The sequence below is a fragment of the Labeo rohita genome, chromosome 2, assembly GCF_022985175.1.
Source record: "Labeo rohita strain BAU-BD-2019 chromosome 2, IGBB_LRoh.1.0, whole genome shotgun sequence".
Taxonomy (NCBI): Eukaryota; Metazoa; Chordata; class Actinopteri; order Cypriniformes; family Cyprinidae; genus Labeo; species Labeo rohita.
Window position 1 is genome coordinate 4347566 of NC_066870.1, and position 26144 is coordinate 4373709.

A 26144-nucleotide genomic window follows, 5' to 3' on the forward strand; every position below is an offset into this window, starting at 1 on the left:
TCAGTCTCTATAAAGCGCATTCGCCTCAGCCTCACACACAAACCACCAAAAATGAAATGTAAAAAATTTTTTGAACAAGTAATTTCAAATAGTGTTTTTTTTATTATTTATTTGAATATACTTTAAAATAGAATTTATTCCTGCGATCCAAAGCTGAATTTTCAGCATCATTACTCCAGTCTTCAGTCAGTGTCACATGATCCTTCAGAAATCGTTCTAATATGCTGATTTATTATCAGTGCTGGACACAATTTTCCTTAATATTTTATTGTAATCTGTAATACTTTTTCAGGATTCTTTAATGAATAAACATTAAAAAGAACAGCATTCATTTAAAATAGAAATCTTTTCTACACTACTGTTCAAAGTTTGGGGTCAGTAATTTTTTTCTTTCTTTGCTTGAAAGAAATTAATACTTTTATCGAGCAAGGATGTGTTAAATTGATAAAAAGTGATAGTAAAGACTTATATTGCTAGAAGATGTTTCGAATAAATGCTGTTCTTAAAGTTTTTATTTATTATAGAGTCTTAAAAAAATGATCACAGGTCCCAAAAAATATTAACTGTTTCCAGCATTGATAATAAATTATATTAGAATGTTATTAGAATATTAGCATATTAGAATGATATCTGAAGAATTATGTGACAATGAAGACTAATGGTAATGGCTGATGAAAATTCAGCTTTGCATCACAGAAATAAATTGTATTTTAAATTATATTAAAATAGAAAACTGCTATTTTAAATTGCAATAATATTAATGTTTGAAAATTAATAAACATATTTTTAAAAAACTTCAATAATATTTCAGAATATCACGTTTTTCTTTATTTTTGATCAAATAAACAGAACTTTGATGAGCATAAGACACTTATTTAAAAAAACATTAAAAATCTTACTGATCTCAAACATTTTAACGGCAGCGTACGTACATTTCTCACATTATTTTGATTTTTTATTTATCTATTTACTTGCTTATATGTACACTGTAAAAAATGACAGAGAATTTAACGGTAAAAAAAACCCCTGTAAAAATGCTACAGTAAAAACCTGTTAAATGGTTAACAGTAAAAGACCCTGTGTTACATTATTTTAAATTTGATGGAGTTTTTTTGTTGAAATAACTCTTTCTTCTTAGTAGTTGTGTACATTTGGGTTGTATGTTACATCTAATGTTTTTAAATGAATGTTTATTACATTATTTCAATTTCATGTGTGTTACCATGATGGTTTTTAGTGTTTATGTAAATGACACTGTGCACCTTATATATATATTTTAAAAGAGAAGTCCACTTTCAGAACAACAATTTACAGATAATATACTCACCCCCTTGTCATCCAGGATGTTCATGTCTTTCTTTCTTCAGTCATAAAGAAATTGTGTTTTTTGAGGAAAACGTTTTCTTCATATAATGGACTGGTATGGTGCCCTGAGTTTGAACTTCCAAAATGCAGTTGTAAACAATCCCAGCCGAGGAAGAAGGGTCTTGTCTAGCGAAATGATCAGTTATTTTCATAAAAATAATACAATTTATATACTTTTTAATGCCAAACACTCGTCTTGTCTTACTCTCCTCAACTTCAAAATCATCCTGTATCGCTGTTTTACCTTTTTTGTTAACGGTGTTTGATCTTCTTTGCATGTTCACTTTGCAATGACTGAGTCAGTACTTCGATGTGCAGCGATGTAGGATGATTTTGAAATGATTTTTGAAGTTGAGGGAGAAAATATGGTCTGAGTTTTTCGACATACCCTAACTGTCTTGAGCCAGAATACACAGAGTTCAGGGAGAGAAAGGCAAGATGAGCGTTTGAGAATAAAAGGTATTTAAACTGTATTTTCAAATAAAAATAACCGATCGATTCGCTAGATAAGGCCCTTCTTCCTCGGCTGGGATCGTTTACAATCGCATTTGGGATCGTTTGAAGCCACATTTAAACTGCATTTTGGAAGTTCAAACTCGGGGCACCATATCAGTCCATTATATGGAGAAAAATGCAGAAATGTTTTCCTTAAAAAACATAATTCCTTTACGACTGAGGAAAGAAAGACATGAACATCTTGGATGACAAAGGCATGAGTACATTATCTGTAATTGTTGTTCTGGAAGTGGACTTTTCCTTTAATATTTAACTTCTCCTTTAAAATTTAAAATATACTGAACCAAGACTTTATTTATTTATTTTTAATGTCTAATTATAAATATTAATTATAGAGGCCAGGTGAAGCTATTATTTTAATGGTTTTGAAAGTATTTTGTGACAACAAATCACAAAACTTTTCTAATTTAAATGCAATTTGTTTTAAATGTGCAACACAGTATTATGTGAAGCAGTCCAAGGCGGTAATGACAGTGTACAAACTGACCATTCCTTGACCTTTCATATCTGTCATAAAATGTTCTTGGTGCATCTGCCCATCTGTCCATGACACTCAAAGCCCTCCATGACCTTTCTTATTCTTTTTTTTTTTTGTTTGTCTGTCATAAAGTCCTGAGCATCTTCCGCTGAAAACAACATGCTTGATTTGAAGTTAAGTTTAAATCTTGAAGTTTGAAGTTATCCTGAGCGGTCAGTGCTCCTCCTCCCACCTGACGGCTCTGGGAATCAGCGGTGACCCCTGTCATGTTTCAGCGGAGACCTGGCTGTCTTCTGCCTGGCCGCTTGTAAACTTTTAACCTGTCCCCTTCTTTAACGACAGGGCAAGAATGCATGGAACTCTTCTTTGCATTGTCTTTTCCTCCCGTGCGTAAAAATAACAGAGGGAATGAGAACTGGGATGTTGATTGAGTTAATAAAAGCTAATGTGTCATAATTCTTTTTCTCAGTAGCCTTATAATTCCCCACTGATAGTGAAGAAACAAAAATTACAAGAGAGTCTTGTATTGTATTAATCGTTTATATCTATATAAATATGAATATGTACATATGCATCCAAACTGAAGAGTATGGGTGTCATTTAGCTTGAAAAGACAAATTGCAAAGAAGTGTCTGCCGCACAGTCTGGGCTCGGATTTGACAATATCACACAATTGGATCAATGTAGCTAATTTTACAAAAGATCATGTCCCCTCCCCCCCTCTGAATGGAGATGTCAAAGGTTGCTGACCTCTTGCTTTCATGTGCATTGATCGTTTCTCGGGAGGTGGGCTGCTCCCCTCCAAAGCCCTTCACATCAGCTAATATATCTTTGTTTGGACCTGAAAACTGTCCTCTTACATTTTGTCACCCTGTTTTTTTTTTCTCACAGGCAGATTTTACTGTAAGAGATAAAGCAGCACCAAATTATGTGCAGCTTTGAACAGAAACAGTTTTACTGAATATTATACTTTATTCCAAAAATTTTACTTTGACCAGTAAAAAATAGAGAATATATCTATGACTTTTTTTATTCAACATTAGATTTTCATTTATTTATAATATTTTCATATGTCTTAGAAAACGTGTCTAGTAAAATCTGTAGTTTTTCATCTCTTTAGTTATTTGTCCGTTTATATTTTTTTATTGATTTTTATTTTTTTTTTATTATTATTATTAGTATTAATAATATGCATATGTTTTAGGAAACGTATCTAGTAAATACTGTAGTATTTCACTATTTATTTATTTATTTATTTGTCTGTTTGTTTATTTATTTATAATTTTTTTTAAATATTTGTATGTCTTAGGTAAAGTATGTAGTAAATAGTTTAATTTATTATTATTATTATTGTTGTTGTTGTTGTTATTATTAATAGTATTCATATGTTTTAGGAGACAACTAGTAAAATTTGTAGTATTTTACTATTTATTTATTTAATTATCTATTTATTTATTTTTATTTATTTATTTATTTTTGTCTATTTATTTATGTTTATTTGTTTATTTATAATTTAAAAAATTAAATATTCGTATGTCTTAGGGAAAGCATCTAGTAAAAGCTGTAGTTTTTCACCTCTATTTATTTGTCTATTTATTTTTATTTATTTTATTATTATTATTATTATTATTATTATGTTTAAATATTACTATGTTTTAGGGAAAGAAAATGTAGTACAGTCTGTACTTTTTTGTTTTATATATTTATTTGTTTATTTGTATATTTATGTTTATTTTATTTTATTTTTTTAATAGTCATGTTTTAGGAAGGGTATCTAGTAAAATCTGTAGTATTCACAGTTTATTTATTTGTCTATTTATTTATTTTTTTTAATAAATTTTTATTTACATATTCAAATGTTTTAGAAAAGGTATACATTCAGATCTGTACTCTTTATTTATGTTTATTTATTTATTTATTTGTCTATTTATTTTTATTTAAATTTATTTAATTTTTTTATTTTATTTTATTTTTTTTTTTTATATTCATTTGGTTTAGGAAAAGTATCTAGTAAAATCTGTCGTTTTCACTGTTTATTTATTTATTTGTCTATTTATTTATCTTTTTTATTTTATTTATTTAATTATTCAAATGTTTAGGAAAAGTATCTAGTAAAATTTGTAATTTTTCACTGTTTATTTAGGGGTGCAATGTAAACATTCAACAACCTAATTTTGGACTGGACGTGTCCTCCTCAGTGTCTATATTAGCTATAACTAATGTTTACCAGGCTTTGAATATGCAAACTTTATGCTACAGCGTTTACAAAGGCATCAGTATCAAAGGCATATCAGTTTTACTGACTGTACTGAGTTTGTACAGTTTAAAAGGAAGGAAGAGTACAGAGGATTGTGTTGACGTGATAGTGTGCTGGGACGTGCCACAGATGGATGTGCGTCTCCTCGTCCTGTCATGGTTATCCAGGGCGCTGACGAGCAGGACGGTCCTTATCTGAAGCAGATGGGTCCTGGACCTCCTCCTCCACCTCTCCTTCAAAAGGCTGATGTTTTCAGCACACACAGCTTATCTGCACCAGCCTCCAGTCATTTGTTAGGAAACATGTCTGGAAACAAATCCAAGGGTTTGCCCGCAGCTCGGCTTGAAGGAAGACATGTCACGATGAAGGACGAGGAAGCTGTGTGCGAGCGCTGTCCCACATAGCTGCACGTCAACACTTCATTAGCGACGCTGAGCTCAGCGTTTGAGCCAGGAACTTTAGATAAATCATAAATAAGTACTTGTCTTACAGTGATGAGCATCTCTGTTACTATTGCTCATTTCAGTTAGTTCAGTGCTTCTCAACCCTTTTTGACTCCAGAGCTTCTCATTATCCACGTCAATATCCGGATAAGGATTTTAAAAATATTTTTCATGCACAATTTCTACCTGATGATATGTTAGACTTTGTAACTAGTAGAAAAAGTATATTCATTAAAAAAATGTATGGTCACACTTTAGTTTAGGGACCAGTTCTTAACTATGACTTTTCCCTCAAATAAACTAAGGTAATTGTTACGTTTTATTTGGAATAAGGCATCTAAAATATGGTCATGCAGAATAAGGCATTTATATGTGCCTTATAAGTAATAATAAACCACTAATGCATGCTAATAAGCAGCTAGTTAGTATTGATCTCAAAACTAAAGTGTTACCGGTTTTATTCGTTTACATTAGACCTTTTCCAGCTCTGGTTTATGTTTGTTTTAAAAATGTATATTTGTTATATGGTTTTAATAATTTTACATTACCCTATTTAGGTCTAGAAATCACACTTTGTATATGGGTTTGTAAAGGGGTTTTCAAGCATCAAAACATATTTTATTTTATTTTATTTTTGAGCAACACATACTGACATTTTAACCACAAATGCTGGGTTAAAAACAACCCAACTTGGGTTATTTGGCAACCCAGCGCTGAGTAAATATTGGACAGAACATATGCTGGGTTATTTTTGACCCAGCTGGTTGGGTTAAATGTTTTTACCAAACATGCTGGGTTGTTTTATTTAAGTCAACTGTTGTTTCAAAATGATTATATTGTTGACTTAAAATGGACTGGAACTTATAAAAAACACAGAATTACTGGAGGCAAAGGCAATAATCAAAAGATGAACATTTATTATTAAACAAGAACACATGGACAAAATACAAGACACATTTGGGTGAATACAGCATAGTTTGCAATATTATTTACATTTAAACTTGTTTAACAAGCGTTTTAGACTTTAAAAATGTGACATTTAAAAATAGAATATTAATTTTAGTGTATTCAACCGAAATCTGAGCCGGTAAAGGGCTGCTGTTCGGTGGGGTAACTGCAAACTTCAGACCACGGCCTCGCGTTTCACTCGTAGCTGAAAGATGCCAAGACTGACTCCAAAACCTGTCTATAAACAAACCGTACTTACATTAGAGAACATTTTTTAAGATTAAACTCATTAGATTAACGAATAAAATCCATTTATTTTATGCAAGGCAAAAGGCGTTTCCATCATGCAAAGTGACCGCTGCTGACACAGCTGACTGGCATCTTGTCCTTATGTTGCGTTGCGTAAAATAATAAAATTTACAGCATAAAGACTTTATAAATTAAATAAAGTCTATACAAACCTTTATTTCACTGAAGAAGTGCACCAAACTGGCGCTGCTAAGATCCGCTCTATCCTAGAGGACTCAAAAAGCCCACGCTCTGACTGTAACTCAGCAGCTGGGATGTTTCGTCAGAGACAGGCTCAACCCAGCAGTTGGGTAGAAAAAAAAATAACCCAGCATTAAAAATGACCCAGCAACTTAGTTACAGAAAAACTACCCAGCACCTGGGTAAAAAATATTAAAAACAACCCAATAAAATGACCCAACGGGCTGAACCCAGCATTCACAAAAAGGTTCTTAGAATGTCCAATATCTGTATTTATTTTTGTTTTACAATTTTTTTGTTTTCTTTAGGAATTCTGTAAGCACTTTATTTTTTATTGATATTATGCAGATGTAATTCTTAAGTTCAGATCAAAATGATCTAAAAAATATATATGGTCTGTTTATAAAAGCTCACATTTTATACAATTAATAACTAAAGTATCTTGCAAGCACTTTATTTTCCCCCTCGTACTGCACAAAAAGTGATTCAATAACATTGAATGGTTTGCATATGGTGGTGTGTTCTTAATTACAGCTTTTCTAAAATTATGTCCTATTCATAAAATAAGAAATATCCCAATATATCACCTTGTTTACAATATCGCAATGTATCGCAACATATCGTATCGCAACCCCTGTATCATTATATGTATCGTATCGCCAGATTCTTGGCAATACTCAGCCCTAGATAGAAAACTATAATTCTAAGTCAACGATATTACACACAAGAATCATTAGATGACATTAAAAAACTCTATTTAAGCCCCCAAAAACAATTTAATTGTTGTTTTGAATTTTCACCCATATATATACATTTTAAGTATAGGTCAGAATATGAATGTTGTTTCATTTTTACATAAATATGTGACCTTGTACCACAAAACGGGTCAAAAGGTGAATAAATAAGCTTTTCATTGATGTATGGTTTGTTAGAATAGGACAACATTTGGAATCTGACAGTGCAAGAAAATCTAAATAATGAGAAAATCCCCTTTAAAGTTTTCCGAATTAAGTTCTTAGCAATGCATATTACAAATTAAAAATTATATTTTGATATATTTGTGGTAGGAAATTTACAAAATATCTTCATGGAACATGATCTTTACATAATATCCTAAATATTTTTGGCATAAAAGATAAATCAATAATTTTGACCCTTACAATGTATTTTTGGCTATTGCTACAAATATGCAAATATGCTTAAGACTGTTAATATCTGTTACACTGAATAACGATTTAACATTATTTACCATATTTTGACATTTTATTGTCAGAAACATTATTTGGAACATTGAAATAGATGCTTTCTATGTATATAAAATCATTTTAAAGTTAACTGAATTTGATGCAAACACCATAAAGGGACATCTCGTATTCGGCCCATTTTCGTTATAAATGCCCATGGAGTTTTATTATTTTTTTGTCTTATTTAAAAATATTTTAAGTCACCTTGAGGCCCCTGTTGAAAGTTTTCTGTTGGCCCTGGCTCTTGTTAAGAACCACTAACCTAACGGACAGTTAAATCAGAGAAATATCCCATAAACTAACATTAAAGGAGAGACCTGAACCATATCTAGAGATCAGAATATCATAGACCAGCTTTACAACCACATTATTATTCAACAGCTGTTTAATAACCCCGGCCTGTGTGCTATAGCAGTTGAGGTTGTTCTCTGGTTTATGCCAGTATGTAATTCTTCTCTCCCTGTAGCCGTAACCTAACTTGCCCTTTATCTTGGCTTGTCTGCTCAAGTACATGCTGTTCGCTTCAATTGAAAAATTGCAGGCAAGAGTAACTTGATTTACTTGCCTTGATAGAGCACAGAGTGTTTTTCATGAGCTGTGCCTTTTTTGGAAACCCACTGCTGACATGATTTAATGCCTTTTATGTTATCATTATTATTATTTTGCAGGACAGTTTAACTTGTTAGTATATTTTTATGACCTCAAAAGCTCAAATTTACTATAATCCAAAGTAGAGCTATATCAGCCATCCTGGTCTCTGCATTTATATACTTAATATTATCAAGCACATGCACAAATACTCCATAGCTCTTTTATTTTTTTTTTTTTTTTTTTACATTCTTTGGAGGTACTGAATGAGCCTGACAAACTTGGCATTTTCTCTTGGAAATGCTTCCAAGAGATTTCTCCAGTAAGGTGATGAACCTCGTAAAAATCACACTCTGTAACTGTTTCTCTTTCCACACGCTGTTTTGTTTCAACCTAGAGCTCTGTCCAAATGTTTTAGCATTCTTCAAACTCTTGTGTGTTCTGCACGAAGCCTCTCACACACTCGGCGGAGCCCAAGGTCAGGGGAGATGGGGTGAGGGGTGGGGAGTGAGAGCTAATGGGGGCGGGCTGGCCAAAGTCACGGTGACCACGACCCAGTGCAGGACTGCACTAGAGACTGCACCGCTGGCTCTAAATCCTCATCTGATCTCCGAAGAATAAAGTCTCAGCTGCATGCATAAATGGATCCTGGAAGAAACCGAGATGTTTTAGCATTAAGTTCAATCTCACAGCTTTCCTTGGACTCCCACTAACAGTAAAAAATATTTAAATTCTGTTTTTATTGGAGGAATTCAATGCATTTTATTATATCCTTTTTATTAGCTACTAAAAGCTGTTAATTTCAAAGTAATTGAGAACTGTTAAAATGTGTACCTGTGTTTTACATAAATATTGGTGCTTAAGACTTTATTGTAATTACTAATTTTGCATGTAACTCATTCTGCACCCTTTATTTTTACGTTTACTTGAAAATTTCCACCTTGCAGATGATAGAACATAGGGAAAAAATCCTAAAAACTCTTATACCCAAGCATGAAAACTTATTGCGGAACGAGAAGCGCATTGTTGCACCAACTTACAGGTGTCGCACTATTATTGTGTTCAGTTCAAGACATTAGTTCAAAACAATTATCTAATCACCAAACAGGCAAAATTTCACTTCAAGAATTAATATGGTGGCAATGAGTTTGAAGTTTGGTGTTTGAAAAAAAAAAACAGAGCAAGTGGAAAGAGAAAGTCATGAACCAGAACAAAAACAGTCCAGGCAGAGTAAGACAAGATGAGCGTTTGACATTAAAAAGTATATAAATTGTATTTTTTTTATGAAAATAACCGATTATTTCGCTAGATAAGACCCTTCTTTCTTGGCTGGGATCATTTACAGCCACATTTGGGATCGTTTGAAGCCGCATTTAAACTACATTTTGGAAGTTCAAAACCGGGGCACCATAGAAGTCCATTATATGGAGAAAAATCCTGAAATGTTTTCCTCAAAAAACATAATTTCTTCATGACTGAAGAAAGAAAGACATGAACATCTTGGATGACAAGGGGGTGAGTACATTATATGTGAATCTTTGTTATGGAAGTGAACTTCTCCTTTAACCTCAAATGCTTGCCTTGTTGAGCTTTGCGATGCGCATGTAATTTTTTTTAGAAAATAGCCGATCGTTTTGCTAGACCCTTATTCCTCGGCTGGGATCGTTTATAGCCCTTTGAGGCTGCATTGAAACTGCATTATTAACCTTCAGTCCATTAACCACCATTGAAGTCTACTATATGGAGAAAAATCCTGAAATGTTTTCTTCAAAAACCTTAATTTCTTTGCGATTGAAGAAAGAAAGACATGAATATTTTGAATGACGTGGGGGTGATTAAGTGCAATTAATGTGCATAGTGCACAAGTTGTACTCCAAATAGAGTTCAATTACAATTTTTACATTAGTAAGTAAATATGTAAATAGATTGGTGGTATACTTGGTATAAAATAAATGCATTTTAAGTCTATTACTTTTTTTTTACTAGGGTAGGAATATTTGTTTATAATTAATGCAACAGTGCGTCTTACTGTAATAGTTTTCATTAGTCAGCATATGATAAGAACTTAGCCTATTGATCTTATGAATGTTTCAGCATGGCTTTGTGAAAGGTTAAAGGGTTAGTTCACCCAAAAATCAAAAAATTGCCCCATGATTTACTCACCCTCAAGCCATCCTAGGTGTATATGACTTTCTTCTTTCGGACAAATACAATCAGAGTTATATTAAAAAATGTCCTGGCTCTTCCAAGCTTTATAATGGCAGTGAATGGCTGTTGAGATTTTGAAGTCCAATAAAGTGCATCCATTCATCATAAAAAGTACTCCACACAGCTCCAGGGGGTTAATAAAGGCCTCCTGAAGTGAATCGATGGGTTTGTGTAAGAAAATATTAGTATTTAAAACTTAATGAACTGTAATCTCTATCTTTCACTAACTGTTGTACGCGCGTTCATAAGAGTTTGGCGTTACAGCAGACAAATGTGGAAGCACAGAGGAGAGTAAAACAAAACACAGTTTAGAAGTACAGAATGAGAATTTGTAAAGAAAATGTTGGAGGATTTCGATATAAGCCAAGAGGAGACTGGCTTTCCTTTGCTAAACAAAGGAAACGTTGCTTCCTTTCCTCCTGGAAACAAAACTTCTCACAAGACTAGCCTATTCTCACCAGAGCTTACGCTTTGCGTAATTCTATGTCAATGGCAGTCTCTCGTAAATGTTTACAGTTTGTAAATTTTAAATTTGGATATTTTTCTTACACAAACACATTGATTCGCTTCAGACGGCCTTATTACCCCCTGGAACTGTGTGGAGCACTTTTTATGATGAATGGATGCCCTTTATCGGACTTCAAAATCTCAACAGCCATTCACTGCCATTATAAAGCTTGGAAGAGCCAGGACATTTTTTAATATAACTCTGATTGTATTCGTCTGAAAGAAGAAAGTCATATACACCTAGGATGGCTTGAGGGTGAGTAAATCATTTTTGGGTGAACTATGCTTTTAAAGCCATGCTGAAACATTCATAAGATCAATAGGCTAAGTTCTTATCATATAGCAATGCTGACTAATGAAAACTATTACAGTAAGACGCACTGTTGCATTAATTATAAACGAATATTAAAAATATCCACCCCTACCCTAGTAAAAAAATGTATGTGTAATCTGTAGTTTTTTACAGATAATATCACAATGGCCATTGTGTTTGTCTTACCGAATGTGGGATCCTGTCAGCAGTAATGTGTTTGTGCTCTCTGTGGGCTTTTTTGATTATTGTCAATTTAAGTGCTGGTGATGTCTTTACTGATGAATTTTGTGATTTGTTTTTTAGTCTAATGTATGCATTTATCCTAGTTGAATACAGTAAATACAAATGCACTCTCTGCTGTGATTTGGCTGGACCTCATCTGACCTCAGGAAGCATCCAGACTCATGGCTCTGCCGCTCATGATAAGAGAACGGGCAAATATTTACCCGTGAGGAGCATATGCTTCGGTCTTTATGGCCGCTTCTCCTCAGATAAACTCTCTGTACGTCACATTAGAAGACTTCTTTAGGCCTCTGTCAGATAGTCGAGTTTTATTGGGTATTTCAGTTATAATGGTGTGCGGCACATACAGTAGGACAGGGGTTTGATTTCTTTCTCAAGATGATTTCTTTCATCTTGTTCCAAACCTGTACAACAAGCTATTTTGAGAAATGTCTGAGACAGTGATTCATATAGGTTTGGGGCAACATGAAGATGAGTTGATGAAAAATCTTTTAAGATATAAAAATTAAGATGTTTTTAATGAAACTTAAGTGATTTTCCGTGGCTGAAAGTCTATTCACTCAAAACTTTGAATCTTCAAAGATATTGCAAACATAATCCACATGAATCAAGCAGTTTGAAGTATTTTGATGAAACACTTTGTAGGATTAGCAGATTTATTGTAGGCTTTTATTCATATATAAACATTGATCAACGCACATACACAGAGTATGAAATTTGTGACCCTGGACCACAAATCCAGTCAAGTCGCACGTGTATATTTGAAGCAATAGCCAAAAATACATTGTATTGGTCAAAATTATCAATTTTTCTTTTATGCCAAAAATCATTAGGATATTAAGTAAAAAATATTTTCCATCAAGATATTTTGTAAATTTCCTACCATAAATATATCAAAACGTAATTTTTGATTAGTAATATGCATAGCTAAAAGAACGTCATTTGGACAACTTTAAAGGTGATTTTCTCAGCATTTTTTTTTGCCCCCTCAGATTCCAGATTTTCAAATAGTTGTATCTCGGCAAACCATACATCAATGGAAAGCATATTTATTCAGCTTTCAGATGATGTATAAATATTAATATAAAAAAAATGATGCTTATGATTGGTTTTGTGGTCCAGGGTCACATGCTGTAACAAGGTTGCTTGAAGCCAGTGTTCAGAATATACTTAACTGGTAAAAAGAAAGTGAAAGGAAAGGTTTTGAACATTTCTTATGAGAACAATAATTGTTTTAAATTTAGTGTTTTGGCTGAAGCCAAATGATGTCTTTATGAATGATTACAGTGAGCCAAATCACATTACAAAGCACATTTGGAGTAGTCATTTCAGGTCTGATTTGAGAGCAGTCTGGCTGTTCCCAGCAGTTGATTTGTAAGGGAAGGGGTTTGTGTCTGTGTCAGCACTGGACAATAGATTGAACCTGCCTTTGTTACATCGCAACAACAAAAAAGAAGTCAGAGGATTTAAATTGTCGAGCCTATCACCGTGGGCAACTCACTCGGCTTTATCAGCATGACACTACTGTTACCCAACACGCACACACACAGAGCAGTCCTGATGCAGCAGAGGCTGCCTGGGGTCAGGAAGAGGAGCATGATGGATACAGTTGAGCGCTCCGCAAGGAAGTGGGGAGGGGGCGAGGACAGGGGTCTTTCCTGAGAACATTAAAGACCCTCATTGTTCATTTGTCACTCACTCATTCAAGGTGGCTTTGTGACTCTGAAGAGGGGAAAGCGCTGTTTCTTCGTTCTGAGTTACGAACACTCTGCTCGATCGTACAGTCATTTGGTCTTTTTGATGGGATTTGGTGGGAGTCCACTATACATTTAGTAACTAGGCCCATAACTCTCAGTACTGACATTATCAGTTGTTTTATGCTCTGTTCATGTCATGTAAAAAATATTGTGACTATTCTTATATTCACCTCTGAGCTGTTAATTGCATTCATGTATTGTTAATGACAGTAAAGTACTTCATTTTAGTCACATAATGCATAATAATGTGTACCAGGTGACACATTAAACACAAATTTACCATTTAGGCTAATGTCAGTTTGGGTGTTGTGTAATCAGATTACTTTTTTCTAGAAACTAACTTAAGTCCAGAGGCGTTGTTTGCGCTGTGTTGTTTGCGTTGTTTACTGTAGTACCAGACAAAATGTGAACATGCATTTACTCATCTCACTTGCACAAAAACGGATTCAATATTCCTCAGAATGAATAACTGTGAAATCCAAACTCAGAATATTTAGCAAACGTGCAATATTTAAAAATGTTACATAACACAAATATCCTTTATGTATTTAATCCCATTTTATTAACCAGTGTCTTTGCTGCTGACTTTCGATGATCCAATTCAACCATAAGCAAAAATTGCTTTACGTAAACCAACATTTGGGTTGAACTTTCTTCTCCTGTGTTCTACTGTACAGATGTGAATTTGCTTCCCCTTCAGTCTGAGGCTGATTCATTTCAGGTTTGGTCTGAAAGGGCTTTATGTTTGCCAAAAATAGAACTTTATATGTTAAAAATAAACAAGCAAGTCCTACCCAGATTTAAAAAGTAAAGCAACGCAACACATTACTTTCCATAAAAAGTAACATAATTAGTTACTTTTTAGGGAGTAGCACAATATTGTAATGCATTACTTTTAAAAGTAACACTGTTCGTCACAGAGGACTAATGAGAGATAATAAGAACTTTCATAAAATGTATCATTTGAAAAATTCCAAATATTCAAAACTTAGAACATTGCAGTTATCAGTTTTAATGACGTAAACAGTTTTTACTCATTGGAAACAGGGGACATTGCTACAGTGTATCAGAGCTATATCAGCATATTTGATATTTGGTTATATATTTAATTGTTTGTGCTAGTTCCATATGTTTGCATTTAGATTGCTTTAGCTGACACCTAATAGCCATTTAAAGTTCATGTTTAAAATTAAAAAAACTGATAATTTATTAACAGCCTCAATAAAAGACTCAAAATGAAAATCCATTTTTCATGCATTTAAAACGAATAAATTAATTTTTTGTTTTTATTCCTTTAGACAAAGTAGTTCCGTTTTTGGCCATATTATGAAAATAATTATTATCTTATACATTTCGGTCAGAATTTTAATTTTGGTGCATCTCTAACAGAAACTAAACATAATTTCAGTTGTACCAACATTGTGTGAATTCAGCATTAACATGTGGCACCAACACTTTGGCTTTGAGGAAAAGGTGTAAAACTTTGGTTGACCTTTTCCAGTTAACCAGATGTGCAAGATCAGTCAAGGATTAACTCAAACAGCACTGGAAAATGTTTTTTCCTCTTTTCCATAGTTTAAATTGATAAAATAGCCATATGTTGTCATATAATGTTTATAGTGTTCTTTTTTTAAACTATCACCAACTTTAAATGACAATACAAGACTCCAGTCGCATCTGGTTAAACGACATGTTGAACTGTGGAGTCTTGACCAGCACTGCAATTCCTTGCCTGAATAATGATGGATGAAGCGTCAAAGCAGGAGGAATTGTGTCAGGAAACACATCTGACCTCTCTTTGGCCCTTGTCACCTGATAACGCTTGTCTGTTTTGATAATATGTGCTTCATGTGACACAGGGCTATTAAACAAGACCCCTTTTTGCACTGTAACAAAAATGTCTGCCTATAAAGGCTATTTAATCCTGAGAACAAGAGCAGGGCAAACAAACCATTAGGAACCAGGAGCAAATGTTTGAGCTTACCGAATGTTTAATCCAAAATGAGCACTTGTGTTAGACTTTAAGCACTTCAGTTTGCCTATTTCCAAAAGTCATCCAGTCATCAGAGCATAACAGCAACCGATTAACAAATCATACCGCAAGAAAGAAATGCATTTAACCCATTAGTTGAACTATTATTGTCCCTAGTGAATAACAGCTGTGGTCTGTGTTGTAAAATGCGGAGTTGGGTTCATCGGCAGGTCTCTGGTTTATTGGCCAGAGCAGCCTTGCTGTTCTTCACCCAGATTGAGCTCTTTGTTTGTTGTCATGGTATCAGGACACTTGATTTCCCATGGACACCATAGATTTTGGAATAAAGCTTAGGTCTCACTGTTTTACTGTTGAGAATGGACTCTTTATAAAGGAAAACTAATCATGTTGGTGCATGGAAATCCTAATATTGGTGTCCTCTCTGGTTGTTTGAGCATGTGGCACTGACACTTTGGCTTTGAGGTGTAAAATTGTAGTTGACCTTTTCCAGTGAGCCAGATGTGCACAAAAGATTCACACGCAAGAATTTATCCTTGTTTGGATCAATTCGAAGCTGTCTCAGATATTTTGACTTCAGTGCTTTTCCATTTCTCCAATGCAACTACAATTATGGTTGATAATTTAATCTTACGCGAGTAACTGAAAAAAAAATAACTGTATTATTGGTTATGGTGCCAGTATATAAAGCATCACACCTTTTCCAGGTTTTCTTGCTTGTGTTCTTAAATTGCACTAATGGGAGGTTTCCAAGGGGTCTTTGGTAATTACTGACGTAAAGCATTTGTCTAAGTGCAGGATTTAGTTGAAGGTTAAATTAAAGCCATTCACTTCGGCTGAATGTACGGCAAGGTCAACACTCTAATCAGGGCTTCGGTCACACAAAGGCCAGTTTTTGACTCTAATAAATGAGCCCAGCACTCCCACGATCCCACCCCGCCGCAGTCTGCTGAGCGTATCTCGGGGTTGCCCTCTTGCCCCTCTCATTTTCCAGTCACTTTTATAACTGGACAGTAAACTTCCAGTGGCTTAATGATGATGACTTCTTCATCTGCCCAAATACTCCTTTTGTTGATCCTCCCAGGCCTCCACCCCCTTAAACCCTGGCTAACCTTGGCCCACCGCTACCCCCGTCCACTGCCGGACTAATCCTCTCCCCAGGCTGTCACCCTAACCCCCCTCAAGCCAATCCCTTGCTGACCAGTCAGGGTTTTCTCTCTCTGTGCCGATTTCAGCTTTGGCTTTCAGCTTGTTGTGTTGCCTCCCCCCAAGCCTCCCTTCCCCCCTCAGTTCTTGTGGCCAAGTGGAGGAGGTTATCTCCACAGCCCTGGCTCATATTGGCCTCGCTGGAAAAGCCCCGATTTGCACTTCAGGACCCCAGCAGGAAGTCTGTGAGAGGGCTTTAATAGGGAAATGAGCGCAGGGCTTAGGGAACAACAACCTGCCGGCGGTGCGACAAGCGGCGTGAGACCCCACGCCTCACGCCCGGAATAGTCCTTATGTGGTCAGGGAGGCCGAGCTTGCCGGGGCAGCATTGGCTTTCACGTGACGCCGACATTGTCAGGCTGTTTTAATTGGCCCGTGTTAGGGTAGATTTGTTTTTTCTGACGCTGAGTAGATAGCTCCTGAAGACCTCGATGAGCTGTGGCAGTTGCCACCTCGATCTCTCCCTCCTACCCAGCTGATGCTCATTTGTCACTGCGTTAAAATCACGTTCCGCTCTCACCTCATCTACGTGATTCTTAGTTGTTTTTTTTACAACCATGCAAGGACGAGGATTTCATCACACTTTTAAAAACCCACATTCAATAAGACAATCAAGCAGTTTTTATAAAGAAGCAAAAGCCACTGTTTTTAAAGCTTACAGAACTCAATAATTGTGCACTGGTTTACCCCAACCTAGGCTGCAGTTTGTCCAAATTTAGACTGAGGTGCTCCATTTAGACTAAATATGTGGCATTGGATTTGGATTAAGTGTTTCTCAGCAAGAAGTCACACTTCTAAAACTTATATTCTGAACTGAAGCATCTGCTCTACCCCAAAATATGCCTTTTTTGGTGCATATTTTAGTTTATTGAGTTGCTCCGTTTGGATACATTTGTGGCATTGGATTGAGTCTGTTCTGGTTTACCCCAGAATATGCTTTTAGTTCAAATTTAGATTAAGTTGCTCTATTTGGATTAAATTGCAGACATTCGATCTGGATTGTGCATTTCTCCAGAGAGAATCAGAGAACTATAATCACACTTCTCAAAGCTTGCATTCTGTATTCATTACACTATTAAAAAAAAAAAAAAAGGTTATTTACTGGCATCAGTGGTTCTGTGAAAAACCTTGAACATCCATGGAACCTTTTAAATGCAGAAAAGGATCTTTATAGTTAAAAAAAAAAAAGTTATTTTTATTTTTAAAATGGTTTCTTTTAAGAACCATTTACTGAAATGTTCTTTGGGGAACCAAAAATGGTTCTTCTATAGCATCACTGTGAAAACACCTTTATTTTTTTTTCTGATATTTTACCTTTATGTATTACTGATTTGGTTTTCCTAATTGCCTATATATGAATTAAGTTTGTCCCATCGGATTTGGATTAAGTGTTTCTCAGCAAGAAGCTGAAAACAAGAGTTACATTCTAAAATTTACATTATAAACTGAAAATCTGCTCTGGTTTACCCCAAAATATGCTTTTGTTGGTTCAAATTTAGATTCAGTTACTCCATTTGGATTTAATTTGTTGCATTGGATCTGGATTGTGCATTTCTCCAGAAAGAAGATAAGAACTAGAATCACACTTCTCAAAGCTTGCATTCTGTGTTCATTATTTCTGCTTTGGTTTTCCTAAGCATTTGTTGGTCCAGATTCAGATTAAGTTGCCTATATTTGGATTAAGTTTGTCCCATCGGATTTACATTATGAACTGAAAAGTTTGCTCTGGTTTACCCCAAAATATGTTTTTGTTAGTTCAAATATTTATTAAGTTGCTCCATTTGGATTAAATTTCTGGTGTTCGATCTGAATTGTGCATTTCTCCAGAAAAAAGCAAAACTAGAGTCACACTTCTAAAATTTAAATTCTAAACTGAAAAATCTGATCTGGTTTACCCCAAAATATGCTTTTTTGGTTCAAATTTAGATTAAGTTGCTCAATTTGGATAAATTTGTGGCATTGGATTTGAATTGAGTGTTTCTCGGAAAGAAGCTAAGAACTGGAGTTACACTTCTCAAAGCTTGCATTCTGCATTCATTATTTCTGCTTTGGTTTTCCTACACATTTGTTGGCCCAGGTTCAGATTAAAGTTGTCTATATGTGGATTAAGTTTGTCCCATTGGATTTGGATTGAGGGCTTCTCAGAATAAAACCAGGAATAAGAGTCACACTTCTAAATGTACATTCTGAACTCAAAACTCCTGATATGTTTTCCCCAAAATTGTTTTACTGGACCGAATATAAATTTAAAAGTAGCCACACTTGGATTATGTTTTCCATGTTGGATCTGGATTGTGCGTTTCTCTAGAAGTTGAGACCTAGAGTCACAGAGTCACTCGCGGCTTCATTATTCCATTATTCATTATTTCTGCTTTGGTTTTCCTAAGCATTTGTTGGTCCAAATTTAGATTGTGTTGTTTATATTTGGATTGCGTTTGTCCCATTGGATTTGGATTAAGTGTTTCTCAGCAAGAAGCTGAGAACAAGAGTTGCATTCTAAAATTTACATTCTGAACTGAAAAATCTGATCTGGTTTACCCCAAATTATGCTTTTGTTGGTTCAGATTTAGATTAAATTACTCCATTTGGATTAAATTTGTTGCATTGGATCTGGATTGTGCATTTCTCCAGAAGGAAGATAAGAACTAGAATCAATTATTTCTGCTTTGGTTTTCCTAACCATTTGTTGGTACAGATTCAGATTAAGTTGCCTATATTTGGATTAAGTTTGTCCCATCGGATTTGGATTGAGGAACTCTCAAAAAAAAAAGGCCAAGAATAAGAGTTACACTTCTAAAATGTACTTTCTGAAATGAGAACTTCAGCTCTGATTTGTCCCAAACTGTTTTATTGGCCCAAATTTAGATTAAGTAGCTCCACTTGGATTATGGTTTTCCTATTGGATCTGGATTGTGCATTTCTCCAGAAAGAAGCAGGAACTAGTTTCACACTTCTCAAAGCTTTTCTGCTTTGGTTTTCCTAAGCGTTTATAGGTTCAGGTTCAGATTAATTTGGCTATTAAGTTTGTCCCATTGGATTTAGTTTAAGCACTTTCTCAGAACGAAAGTCAGGAACACTTCAAAAATGTACACTCTGAACTCAAAACGACTCTGGTTTGCCCCAAACTGTGATTTTTGTTGGCCTAAATTTGAATTAAGTAGCCCCACTTGGATTATTTTTTTTTCCTTTTGGGTCTGGATTGCACATTTCTCCAGAAAGAAGCCAAGAATAAGTTTCATTTCTAAATTCTGTACTCAATAACTGTTATGGTTGACCCCAAAGATTCAAAGATTCACCAAGTTGTATTGGTCTTACTGGATCTAAACAATGATGCTGCCTGTCTGGAATGAGGCAGTTTTGCTGTACCTCGAGAGAATGGAGCACTTCTCAAAAGGAAGTGAAGGGAACAAGACAAAGCAGAACTCCAAAAGATGTTGAAAGAGCCGCCACCACATGACTCATCTATTCTCAGGTGGCAGTGGAAAAGATACTTCCCATTGTCAGTGCCCAGGGCTGGAGACTCAAAGCAGTGCTGAAGGATGGGCGAGAGGAGGGCCAGCTCACTCACTGACTCTTTTGTTTTACCCACAAGCTCAATTGAGCAAAGGAAACCTCCGCTTTGCTCTCTTTCTCCTTTTCCAGTGACCCATTAAAGTCTGATAGTGTTAAAGCCAGAGACTTGAATCGCCACGTCGGTAACCCAGAAAATTGAACTTGTGCATCTTCATATACATTTTTTTGCAGTCTTGGCAAAGAGTCTTTCCCACAAACAAAGACATGTTTCTAATGAAATATCAAGCATTTGTTGATTACAAAATCCTTGCACATTCGGGGACATTGTGTGGTCCAAATGGTATCTGAAGGAGAAACCTTGCAATTAAAATAAACAATGTTTAGACAAAGCCCCCAGATTAGCTGGAATGACAGCATTAATGACTCTGGGAGGCTAATAAAGCCCTCTGAGGGCAGGAGGTCATTGTTTAAAGCTGACTCCCATACTGCTTTAGCCCCTATCTACTAATTCTTATTAGGGTGAGAAGAAGTATATGGCTCGATTTAAACCAACTGTGGGTTTTTTCACAACAGGAGTTGTGAAAGCAGGATAAATTACTGATTTACTGAACAAAAATTTTTTGCATAAATAAGTTTCTGAAAGTTTATTAAATTTTTTTGGTTTATTTCACCAAGCACTTGCTTCCAATGCATTGTTTTGTTGACATGGCTGTTTTGTTGTTTGCTTGACAAATTCTTTGAGTCTTTAACTTTGACAAATGCATTTCACTGTTGCGGTTCTCAGCACACTCTTTGAACCATTGCGTCAAATCACCTTTTTGTTCCACGAACAAGGCTGTTATCAATTATTAACAAATCCTACTACTCCCTGCAGACAAAACAGGATCTCGGGTGTGTTGATTAAATCTACTGTGTATATTTACCCTCTAAAGTCATCTGATAGGGTTGGGCTGATGAAACTTAAGGTTTACGCCAAAATAGAGCAAGATCAGTATTATTATTGGATCCATAATGAGTCGTAATGAATGCTAACAGTTCACAAATGGACCGGCGCTGGTTTATTTAAATACCATAAGGTCCTGAAATGAAAGGGTCAGTCGAGTCACAATATTTTGCCATTACCTTGTGAGATAAGACTAGAGATGGAGTCATTGTTGAGAGAGCCTGGAGCACCAGGGGAACCCGATCCTCCTGTATTTGCGTTCAAATCTCATTCACTTCCTCTGAGCCACTTCTCCGTGGCGCACGGTAGGAAATGATCAATCCGGCAAAGTGCAAAACATCAATCTCCTATCAAGTTATTTAGACCAGATGAGTCCCTGCCACTCGGCTATTTACAATGGGCCTGAATTCTCAGTTAATCGTCAACCTCCGGCGAGGGGAGGGATGTGAGTTCAGGCAAGGCCAACGGACAAAATGCGAACTGACCCCACATTCTTTAGCAAGTGTCCCTAGTTTGCCATTGGTGTGCCCTATCAGTAAAATGGCCCCAATAAAACGGGGAGCGGCAGAAGGGGAGGAAAACGATCCTTCGCCTTACGTCGTACCCCCATCTGCGAGTGTGGCACTTAGCGGTCTCCGGTGTCACGTTAAGAGAGGGGCATCTGCGCATCGTGCGTGGCGAACGCAGCACGCGTGTGGCGCGCGGAGGCGCCTCGCCTCTATTGTGCCGCGCTCGGCGGTATGGCCCTCTCCACAACAGCATCTGTCACCTTAGGGGGTCAGCAAGGGCCAAGATGAATGAGTCCTGAGAGAATGCCCCTCTCACCCCACAGAGCAAATGGCCAAGAAGAGGGAGGGGGCAAGAGGAACGGGGGGAGGGCCTGCTGTTTGTGTATGTGAGTGTTGAAGGTTTTGTGTATCCAGAGCCATTCAGTACAGGACAGAGAAGGTGGCTCCACTGGAGTTCCTGAAATCAGGCTTTGCTGCCCCGACTCTGGACTATCATGACCTGGGAGCTGCTAGCTCGCAACAGGGACAAGGAATACTGTCACAGCGTTGACGCTGCTTTTGGATATCCGAAGGACGTTTGCTATGGAAATAGGCTATTTGTGTTTTAGTGATCTGCTTTGAGGTCTTCAGTGGGATTTGAGGCACACTCCACACCCTGGCTGCTTATGAAAGGTACAGAAGCGTCATGTTAGTTTCTTTGACACGCACCGGCTCCTGCTAAATTGGTGTGAATGGCTAGAGCGCTTAGCGCCCCATTTATTTAAAGATATTTGCATTTTTGCATTGACTAATCTCTATCCCATCCCCCTGCTTGAAGTTTTGCTCTTTAAACTGTCTTTCCTTTAGTGAATGACTCAGAATGTAAAAAACTAAGTGTGAATTGGTCGTTGATGAGTGCTGAATCAAAACTGAAGTAATATGGTGTTACTCTTTATGTAATTGTAGGCAGGGATTGTTGAAATCATGCTGTTATGTGTTGGTTGTTTTTAGTCTAAATATTTGTGTCTTATACGTGGGCTTTTTTATAAATTCCACCAGTGTTTTTGTGAAACTGAAGTAGAATTTGTTAATTGAAAGTGCACTGAAAGCAAGTTGTCCTCTCCCATTGTCATCAGTTTAATGTAATTATGCAGATAAGGAAGGAAACAAAAGAGGGAGTGGATTGAGAGAAAGAGAGAAAGGTCTTTAGTAGTACAGCACAGCGTGTGACTCTAACCACATTTACTGCCACATGTGGCACATTTTGTATTAACCTTTTATTTTGCCCTTAGGTTAGAAATATAACAGCACTCTCTCAGCAAGTTCAGGTGCTGAGGCCAACAAACTTTTACAGAAATAAGTCAAATCAAAAATTCAAAAGATTGGCACTCTGAAAATCTTCATAAATGCAAAGGCACAAATATATTTATCATGTTGTTCATTTTTTTTTATTATGAACCAACTACGAACTTCCATTCTAAATGTTTTTGTCTTTGTTGTTATTAATGAAAGAACAAGAACAAGAAAGGTCAAGAAACTAATGCATCACACTGCATGTGACACCCAATAACATACTGTGTTTTTTGGAGAACACTGGTGTAAATCTGAGACAAAACAAACGTTACCAGCAAAGCAAACAAATTTTGGTAGCTTTGCCTAATTATGTCTGTGGTTTGGTTTGTTTTGGCTACTTAAAGTGTTGCGTTTCCCTTCTTGGCTATTTCAGTATCCCCTAGTTTATATTTGTCAAGCTTTTGGTTTCTTTAGTTGGCTTTAACACACTATTTGCGTCACACCAAGTCCTTGGTTGTCGGTAAACTCGTTTTGATCAGGGAAAGAGACATGCGTCTTATGTTCATTGCCCACACACTTTCAGTGTCATATTGAAGCTTCAATGCTTGTTTATAAAAGAGACTTGATGCATTTTTAGACGTGTTGTGATAGCTTTTTGTGTTGTATGCATTGTAGATAATCAGTCAGAATTAGAAAGCGAAATGTACAGAAGTAGTAAGAAGTGACCGGAGCTGAAACAGCTCTTGGCCTAAAGGCAGGGCTCTTTGCAGGCATGTTCACATTAGCATTTAACACCCCTTGAATGTCATTAGCAGTCAAACTGGACCCTGAGAGCCCTGAAGGCATGACAGAACTATGCTCAGGTGCTGCTACCTCACTTTTCCTCTGTTTACCACAGTATCAAGATGAGTGATTAGCTGAAACTTGGCCCAACAGGCCTCCAAGTAAGCTGTTTGCAAAACAGGGTGTGCTACTTGTTTTTTGAGTCATTCAATGGTGGCATCAATCGATATGTCCCATGTGACACACTAACAATTTTACTTATCAATCTGCAGAGACTTCGTTGTTGTTTAGTTTTTTTTCTGGCAAATAAAAAGGATTTGCTGATGCATTGTGAAGTCTCTTAGAGGAAGCTTTTCAATCTGATGGAGATGTTTGGAGATGTTTGGAGTGTAGTTGGTCACAATTATATCCAGTTTTCTTGTAAATGCAGACATAAACTAAATTTACAGTGGCTGCACTATTTATTGTGAAGCTAGTCACCTAGTAGAGATCAATGTATTTAGTTAAATCTAATCAAATTCTAACCTAAAATCCACGAATAAAAACTACCCACACAGTTGTTCATTTTCTGATCTTTTTTTTTTTTTTTAAGTTTATAGGTTATATAATGCAAATTTGGGATACTTTTGACAAAAGTATTTACTGATTGATTGATTGATGGCTTTACTGCATTTCACTCTTGTTTTAACTAGGCCAAAAGCACAAAACCTGTCCCATCAGTCTTTGTGTAATCCTGGAAGTAAGAGACATGGAGTTCCTTTCCCCCTGTGCGTTCCACAAACATTCCCTTGAGGTCATAGTGTCATATAACTCATCCCTTAGCGTTATCAGTTAACAGCTACATATGTTGAAGATCACTGCAATCTGTTCAACTTTACAAGCAACTGTCTGATCTGAGATAACGCATGGATTAATACTCACTACATATGATTCTTACTTATTAATTCCACTATAAATTCCCCATTCAGTGCTTTTAAACCCCAAAAGCCCATTGTGAATCTCTAATGCTGCAGTAGTAAGATTTGATTGCACAGATCAAGCGATTAACGGATGTCTTATGCCTGTTTTCCCAATTTTATTCCCAATTTTACATGGTATTTATACTGTAAATGAAGTTCTGACTGTTTGCCTTATGTTTGTAGGTGCAGGAATACTGCAGTTCAACTTTAATATACCATGGAGAAGAGGTGATCCTGTCTTTCTGCAGCTAAAGAAATATAATCAAAGGTATAGTGGCAAATATTTTCTAAATGTAATGTTTTATTTTTCTATGGAAGTAGTTAATTATCAAATATGAGAGCTGTCTTTAAGGGCTTATTCTGTGAACTTAAAGCGTTTGTAATCACTTGCTGTCTTGATTGTCTTCCGTATTACAGAAACCAGTACTGAGCTTTTGTCATTTCACAAGGCAAACAAAAATGTAAAGGGCAAAGGAAATGCAATCAGAAGTGCAAATTAAAGCATCAGTGCAGAGCAGATGGTCTAACAAATGAGATGTTCATACTTGACATGTATCTTAACAGCATAGCAGGTTGTCAGGGACTACTTTTAATAAATGGATGCGGTTATTATGAATTATTTTTAATCTAAATATTTATTCTGTGGCTCTCTTGAGCCTTTCTGCAATATTTCTAGGAATTAGCTTTGTCGTTATTGCTAAATACAAGGTGATATAAGGCCCTTCAGATTAATGTCAGGGTTTTGATCATCCTATCATGTCCAATCAGGCATTGTAACCTTCTTGCTACAGTATGTATGTTAAGTGTGTCATGCTCAGAAACATGCCTGGACTGTTTGTGCTGGTAATACAGAAGAAACGGTTTCAAGGGCTGTTCTACGAAAGACTAAAAATAGCCTTGTTCAGGGTGGAATTAAAATCTCATCCATGCAGACCATCAGAACATTACATTAATGTTTTTTTTCCCTCTCAGTATCATTATATATGAACCCTTGAAACTACTGAACTGAAGTAATCATGATGTGTGTTTGTGGTAATTATGCAGGACATTTAAACCCTGTGAATGTTTAAAAATTGTGTGTTTGGTTTCAGATCATGGGGAATTCATACGCGGGGCAGCTGAAATCTGCCCGCTTCGAGGAGGCTCTTCACAACTCTATAGAGGCCTCATTAAGATCGAGCAGCGGGGACCCGCAGCCCGTATTCACGCAACTGTATCTCGAGCCCGAACAGTATCCTAGCAACCTGGAAGGTAATTTGCCTTCAAAGCAATTGATTTTGATTCGTTCCTAAATCATAAATTGCGTTTTTAAGGAAAAACATATGAAGAGTTCAGATGCAAAACCCCTCTAAAAGCCACTTAGGTCAAAAATTAGATAATGATGCTGAGTGAATGCTCTCAACACATAGTATACATCCATTAAATACTTGTACTTCGAACTCGCTAAATTCCAGGCTCAGCCCAATCAGAAGTACCAGTACTTGGGTAGAAACCTATGCATAGGAGCCTGATAAAAATGCTTATCTAAACTCTTCATATGGTGCTTTTCTAAAACTTGGTCAAAGAAGCTCTATTACATCTATCAGAAAGCTTCATATATGTGACCCTGGAAC

At 36.0% G+C, this 26144-nt stretch overlaps 1 protein-coding gene across 4 annotated transcripts in view; it reads left to right on the forward strand.

The window, feature by feature from the left end:
• Positions 1-26144, forward strand: part of greb1l (GREB1 like retinoic acid receptor coactivator) — a 65121-nt gene that overhangs the window by 11302 nt on the left and 27675 nt on the right. Inside the window, exons 1-4 of one of the 4 annotated variants that reach the window (XM_051135928.1) lie at positions 8893-9043; positions 9638-9843; positions 24715-24799; positions 25623-25782. In XM_051135928.1, coding sequence (XP_050991885.1) covers positions 25626-25782 — 157 coding nt within the window. In that variant the 5' untranslated portion in view covers positions 8893-9043; positions 9638-9843; positions 24715-24799; positions 25623-25625. Of the gene's footprint in view, positions 1-8892; positions 9044-9637; positions 9844-21912; positions 22190-24714; positions 24800-25622; positions 25783-26144 lie in introns of those variants that run through there. The other 3 variants (XM_051135940.1, XM_051135931.1, XM_051135927.1) reach the window with 3 other exon arrangements.